Source organism: Crocuta crocuta, unplaced genomic scaffold (assembly GCF_008692635.1).
Source record: "Crocuta crocuta isolate KB4526 unplaced genomic scaffold, BGI_CrCroc_1.0 scaffold1161, whole genome shotgun sequence".
NCBI classification, from domain to species: Eukaryota; Metazoa; Chordata; class Mammalia; order Carnivora; family Hyaenidae; genus Crocuta; species Crocuta crocuta.
Window position 1 is genome coordinate 1 of NW_027531894.1, and position 6,580 is coordinate 6,580.

At 60.1% G+C, this 6,580-nt stretch overlaps 2 protein-coding genes across 2 annotated transcripts in view; one reads left to right on the forward strand and one right to left on the reverse strand.

Moving 5' to 3' along the window:
- Positions 1–309: 309 nt before the first annotated feature.
- LOC144239360 (mucin-6-like) lies at positions 310–2,145 on the forward strand. The gene is made up of 3 exons (XM_077773396.1): positions 310–554; positions 1,502–1,604; positions 1,877–2,145. The coding sequence occupies exons 1-3, from the start codon at positions 344–346 to the stop codon at positions 2,052–2,054; spliced, it is 492 nt and encodes a 163-aa protein (XP_077629522.1). The 5' UTR covers positions 310–343; the 3' UTR covers positions 2,055–2,145.
- Positions 2,146–3,909: 1,764 nt separating this feature from the next.
- The window catches only part of AP2A2 (adaptor related protein complex 2 subunit alpha 2), a 90,548-nt gene continuing 87,877 nt past the window's right edge, over positions 3,910–6,580 (reverse strand). The window contains exons 19-22 of the mRNA XM_077773385.1: positions 5,205–5,321; positions 5,056–5,125; positions 4,793–4,927; positions 3,910–4,085 (exon numbers count right to left, since the gene is read on the reverse strand). Of these exons, the coding sequence (XP_077629511.1) occupies positions 4,008–4,085; positions 4,793–4,927; positions 5,056–5,125; positions 5,205–5,321 (400 nt within the window). The 3' untranslated portion in view covers positions 3,910–4,007. The remainder of the gene's footprint in view (positions 4,086–4,792; positions 4,928–5,055; positions 5,126–5,204; positions 5,322–6,580) is intronic.

Here is a 6,580-nt window from a genome sequence, read left to right on the forward strand (position 1 = left end):
GGAGCCCCAGCCTCCCCACTCCACCAGCAGGCCCACCCGCTCGTCCTTCCCATCTCCACACACCACGACGTCTCCTTTTGTGTCTCAATCTGTCGCTTCGTCTGGCATCCCGAGTATATCAAATACCATACCCATTTCTTCCCCATCTGCCTCCACTGCCATGAGCACTTCTGTCTCCCCTCTGCCCACCTCACCTCCGCCCCACGTCTCTGTTTTGTCCTCATCCAGCAGCACGGTCTTTCCTTCTTCGCCCCGGACCACACCCAGCCCCCTCCCCTCCCACGCTCTGTCTTCCACCTCTCAGTCTACGTCTCTCACCTCCTACATCCCCACGTCTCATCCCATGTCGTCCACCATGGGAACGACAGCCATCCTCAGTTCTCCAGTGACCAACCTCACATCTGGCCAGTCTAGTACCACTGTGCAGGCGACCACAGTGATCCTGCCCAGTTCCACCCTGGGCCACGGAAGCTCATCCTTGCATACTGAAGGCTCCTTGTCGACCCGGGGCACCTCTGTCTCTTCTCTGGTCACCTCTCCAACCGAGTCCTCAGGTAAGGAGTATCTCAGTGCCCACCTTCCAACCTTGGCCTCCTCCAGCTGAGCCTCCTCACTCTCGAGAGCACCCTGGGTCTGTCCTAAGTGGTCCCTGCCTCTTCTTGTCTCTCACTCCTTACTGACATCTGGGCTGTGCTATTCAATCCCAGGCCTCGCTCTCCACTCAGCTGGCCTCAGCCCTACCTGCGCATTGCTGACAGCAGCTCCCTGGTCATCATGGTGTGTGATTTCCTTTCTCCCCCATAAGGCCTCCTTTCTCCTGGGTCGTAGGCTACTCTGCACACTGGCCATCTTCCCTCCAGCTCCGCTGGGGCCGGTCCTACGGCCCGCGCTGCTCCGCCTGCTGCCGGGGCACAGGCAGCTAGCCAGCAGTGTGTCCGCTGCCGCCACACCCTGCCCCCTCAGAGGACAGCCCCCTGCAGGGAGCTCCGAAGACGCCTACTGTCTCTCTAGGGATAGTCACGTCCTCCCCGCTCCCCCTAACAGGCTCTGGCCTCAGCTGACCAGAGACAGGTCGGTGTTGGGCCACGAGGGAAGGAGCCTGAGAATAACTCAGCAGGAATCAGAAAACCCGTGACCTTGGAGTACTTCCAAAATAGCCGTTTCCAGAAGGAACACACAAAATCAGAGAGTATCAACCTTTGTTCCAATGCAAAGCTGTGAGGTCCGAGGTCAGCGGGGCTGGAACAAGGCAGATGGCCTGGGGCAAGGCCCAGGGGAGACCCCACCCCGAGCAGGGCTGGGGGAGAGCGCACTCCGGGCAGGTAGGGCTCCTGATCCCATGGGCAGCTCTGAGGCTTGCAGCCTGCTCCCTCCTCACTCAAGGGGGCCTCATTCATCAGCCTCACTCCTCCGTCCTCCTGTCTGGTGGGGGTTCAGATATGTGCCCGCCCTCCAGCCGTGCCCTAGGGCTGGCGTCTGACCACACCTATCTGGTTCCCAGGGATCTGCGATGTGAAGGAACTTCAGGAGGAGATCACATACAAAGGGTGCACAGCCAACGTGACAGTGGCCCGCTGTGAGGGCTTCTGTGCCACCTCGACCAGGTGAGCTGCTCGCCCCAGGCCTGGAGCCTGCCCAATCCAGAGCGAGGCAAGCTCCTGCCCCCAGGCAGCGTGCTAGCCCCGCAGGCTGCCAGGTCGGTACCCCACCTACATCACTGCCTGTCTTAGGCAAAGGTAGACCCTCTCCAACTGCCTGGGAGCTGTGAGGGGAGGGGGGATTGCACTGCCCTTCTCTCTGGAACAGTCTGGGAGAAGAAGGAGCACTCCAGGGGCCACGGCCCTGACCCACGTTCCTCGCTGTGGCTTCTTTGTAGCTTCAACGTCCACACAGAGCAAGTGGACACCCACTGCGGCTGCTGCTACCCTCTCAGCTCCTATGAGAAGCGGTTGGTGCTGCCCTGCTCAGACCCCGACGCGCAAGGACAGCAGCTGGTTCTCACGCTGCAGATGTTTAGCAGCTGTGCGTGCAGCACCCGGCGCTGTGGGGACTAGGGGACACAGCCCCCTGGGTGTGAGGACAAAGCACCGCTCCCGACACCACCCGCTCCCTCCCTCCCCCTACGCTGGCTTGCTGTGCCCCCCAGCCCCCTGCTCCCACAAGGCACAGCGTCAGAGAGCCCCCGCACCCGGCTGGGCAGGGCGCCTGAAGGAAAGCGCACTGCCAGAAAGGGCTGCGGACCCTGACCAAGCCCAGCACTGGAATAAACTGTGGCCTCTTGAGCACGCCTGTCTGTCATCCACACAGCCCCCGACCTTTGATGGTGGCCACCCGCCCCTGCCGGAACTGGGCCCGGGAAGCAGCCTGGGTGGGGGCAGCGAGAAGGCCACTCTAGGGGGAGGCCTGAGAGGGGGCACATGAGCAGGGACGGGCGGGGCAGAGGCACCGGGCGGCAGTGAAGGGGGCCGCAACGACCCCACCACTGGGGAAGGGAAGGGAGGGTGGACCCGGCGCCAGCCAGCACCTCACCCTGGGGAGGGGACCACATCCGCCACGCACGACAATCCCACTGCCCACACGTGAGCCGGCACCGGTCAGTGCACGGGGACCGGCCCGAGAGCTCTGCTCGTGCTGCCTCCCACACACCCTAGGCAGTTGCGAGCCCCCAAGCCACACCCATGCAGAGTGGTGGGTGCAGGGGCCCCGCGCATGTGTGGTTGCAGTGGCACCAGCGCCCAGATGGTGACCCCCTCCAGGGACCTCCCTGAGACCCACACAAGAGCAAAGGGCCACCTGTGTCCCTTACCACCCCACGTGACTCCCCTACAGCCTGTCTCTGAGGAGGCCAGTCCCTGCGGATAAACCAGGAGACCCCACAGAGGACCAGGACACTCCCTGGGCCCCTCTAGGTGCGGACAGGAGACGTGTTTGCTTAGGACGAAACCACCAGCCAACACCCACCACCCATGTGGTACACACAGTCCCCTGCTCAGCTCTGCCCCCGCCCTGGCCACCTCAAGTGCAGACTGGCAGCCGGCACACAGTGACAATATGTGAAAGCCAAGGACATGTGAGAGGCGAGGACAGGAATAGCCTGTGGAGGCCGAGCTCCTGCTCACACCGAGCACAGCCCTCTGCTCACCAACCACACACAGAACCCCTTCCCCCTGGCACAAGGTCCCCACGCCCTAGGAAAAGAAACTGGCTGCCCTTCCAGAATCTGCTTTGCTGCCCACACTTACTCTCTGATCACAAGCAAGAACCGGTCCGAGGCCACGAGGGCTGTGCTGAACTTAACTGAAACCCAACGATCAGGGAGGCTGGCCACACCCCTCTAGAGCGGCCAGCAGCCCCGCTGCCAACACGCTGTGACACAGGGGCCCCAGAGAGTCAGCACCATACGTGTCCCTTCTCAGCCGCGGTGCTGGCCACATGGAATTCAGCCCGGCCACCGGAGGTGGTCTTGCTGGCAGTTGTGCCGAACACCAAGGTTTCTAACTTCTCGACTGTGGGCCCCGCTGCTGCTGCGGATGCTGCGCTGGCACGCCCGGGCCCAGCCACGTCTCCTGCACAGGGCATCACCTCCCCAAATGGCCAGATGGCCTAGTTAAGATCCAGCCGCCGCTGCTCTCAATCAGAGGTGAGCTCTCAGCCAGAAAGCAGTGGCGTTTCGATACAATTCCAAACAAATCTACACCTTCCTCCACACCGGCAACCTCCCTGTAATCAAGGGGCTGAACCACACCACCATCCTGACCTGCACAGACACCAATCCCAGGCCCGCTCTCCCTTCTGACTCGGGCTCTTCCTTCTGACTTGGCCGCAGCGCGGGCTTTCTTATGCACAAGCTGGCATCCCCACCCCCACCCAAAGGGGTGTGGTCCGAGACGCAGGGCTGAGAGGCGCCTGTCGACTGGGCTGTTTATTTGCAGCATGGCCATGAGGATACACAACAGGGATGAAGAAAACCCGACACACACAGGAGCCTGATCCTCCGTCCTCGTTGATTAAAACTGTTCTGACAGCAATTCACACAATCTCTGGGAGACGGTCTCTTTACTCGTGCGCAGCGTGAGACGGTACATCTGTAACAGAACACAGCAGGTCAGCGGGCACCCTCGGCAGAGAGCTCGGGGACGGCGGACAGCCACCCGAGCTTGCCAGCTCAGCCCTCCCCGAGGCACCCACCACTTCACAGAGACTTATGCAAGCGTGCTTTCAGCAGCGAAAACAAAACAAGCTTGATGACAGCAAAGGCCAGCGTGGAGCAGCTGGCATCTTCGCAGGCCCCAGTGGGGTACAAAACTGGGCGGCCACCCTAGAAAGCAACGTGGCAGCTCCTCGTGAAGGCGCCCATGCGCAGACCCCAGGCAGCTGCCTGCAGTCCGACCCGGGCGCCCCTAGGTGAAGTGAAAACAAGCATCTGCACAAAGGCACACAGCAGCTCTACTCAAAATGGCTCCAAACCAGTAGAGCCCAGGTGTCCGTCAAGAGGACTAGGCAAGCCAGCTGGGGGTGCCCGGCACAGGAGGGCCACACGGCCATCACTGCTGGAGCTCAGAGCCAGGTCAGCACGATGGCAGGCCCTGCAGCGACGGTCTCAAAGGGAGGTCGGGGACCTTTCTGGAGTGATAAAGATGCTACACGTGTCAGTGTGGCAGGGGCACACAGGTGTGCATGTCTACTGCGACTCACTACTACACTTAGGACCAACAGACCTCACTGTGCACACGTTTTACGACAAGAACAGCACAATTTTCTCGGACTTAGCAATTCCCTCGAGAAGTCTAACCTGGGCTTGCAGATTTGGCTCCAAACGCAGCAAGCATCCAATCTGGGTGGTTTTGGTGTGGATGATGCCAGCCCCCACAAAATTTGCAGGATTAGGATCAACTTCTTCCAGGAGTGCAGAACCAAACCCAATGATCTGTGCAACAGAGACGGGAGCGTAGGGCAGCAGGCCGGGCCCCACGAGAAGGACAGCGGCCCACCCGGCCTCCCTAGGGAGCGCTAGGCAGCGTCCCCACCCTGGGAGCGCCCACAAACAGGCCTTACCTTAGCTTTGGTGATTTCTGTGTCCATTGGATGCTTTGCCTTGAAAATGTTCTGCACTTCCTGTTGGGGACTAGTGAGGCAGAAACAAGAGTCACCACTCCGAGCCAGCTCAGAGCTGGGGGTGCCCGCCCCTGCTCCCACCCACTCACTTGCTCAACTGCTTCCAACGCTGAAAGAAATCCTGAGAAGCCATTTCTGTGGGCTGGAAAAATTTGTTGAGTGTGATAGGCAGCTTCACGGACACATTCTGAAAAGTCCCCCCATACCTGTGGGGCAACACAGAGAGACGTGGTAAACAAAGTAAACGCACAACTGAAAAAATCTGGAACTCAAGTAGAAGGCCAAATGTCTAGTCTGTGAATCAATGGAGCACAGGGAACGCCTGCTGATGGGGCCTGTCCCCCAACAGGGTGGGGTAGAGCGTTCTGGAAGGGTGACACTGAGCTCCAGAGACACCTGGTGCAGCGGCATTTGCAGATGAGGGCCAACAAGCTGGGCGCGCCGCCCGGGCTTCTGTGCGCATGTCGGGGGCGCGCCGCCCTGTCCAGGCACCGCCAGGCCGGTGAGACCAGGTCAGGGCGGGCCCCGGGCATGACTTCCCACAATCTCCTCACGTTTCCCCCACAGTCCACATCCTACAAGTCTACAACTCCAAGGTGGTTTAAATGGTGTAGGGATAGGGGTGCCTGGGTGGCTTAGTCGGTTAAGCGTCCAACTTTCGCTTGGGTCATGATCTCGCGGTTCGCGGGTTCGAGCCCCGCGTCGGGCTCTGTGCTGACTGCCAGCTCAGAGCCTGGAGCCTGTTTCAGTCTGTGACTCCCTCTCTCTCTGACCCTCCCCTGCTCACGCTGTCTCTCTCTCTCTCTCTCTCCTAGAAATAAATAAAACATTTAAAAAATTAAAAAAAAAAAATGGTGTGGGGATTTTCCTTCCTTCGTGAAGAGACTAGAGCAAGCGGCTGCCTACAGAATGAAACAAAAACCGGCATGTCTGTTTCCGTAAATTCTACAATGTACATGGCCTTCAGTTCTCTGTGTTTCCAATGTTTGAAACCCCCCTTTTCCAAAACCCTAACCCTGCAAATGCCTGCAGGGAACTGGGTGTTTGCATATGACCTGTCACGCTCACTGAAAAAGGACAGCAGTGAACCAAGCAGCAACACAAAACATGGTCTTTTAAAAAGAATCACAATGGTGTGTGTGTGCTCGGGGTGCGCACTAGGCAATCATGCACACCTCGACCGCCCCCTGCAGCTGCCGTCCGGGGCAGCAAGCACGCAGGGGCGCCCGGACCCAGTAGGCCCCAGCCCCGCAGTGTGGGCCCCTCAGAGCCTCAGCGCTGGGGCAGAGCGGCCTCGCGTTTCGCAGACGCCGCACCTACAGTGCCACGTGCCCGCAGGTACCAGCGTTTGCCAGGGCTCCCCACTTGACCCTCACGACGCCCTCTGAAGGGAAGGACGCTAAGGCTCAATGAGGATGAAGGGCTCCCGGGGACGAGGCTGCGCCCAGGCACGGCGCATATGATG

Excerpts from the sequence above, each read along its gene's own strand:
- LOC144239360 (XM_077773396.1), top strand. The coding sequence starts at position 344 with ATGTCGTCCACCATGGGAACGACAGCCATCCTCAGTTCTCCAGTGACC. Across the intron at positions 555-1,501 it reads CTCTCCAACCGAGTCCTCAG|GGATCTGCGATGTGAAGGAA; the intron begins GTAAGGAGTATC and ends TCTGGTTCCCAG. Across the intron at positions 1,605-1,876 it reads TTCTGTGCCACCTCGACCAG|CTTCAACGTCCACACAGAGC; the intron begins GTGAGCTGCTCG and ends GCTTCTTTGTAG.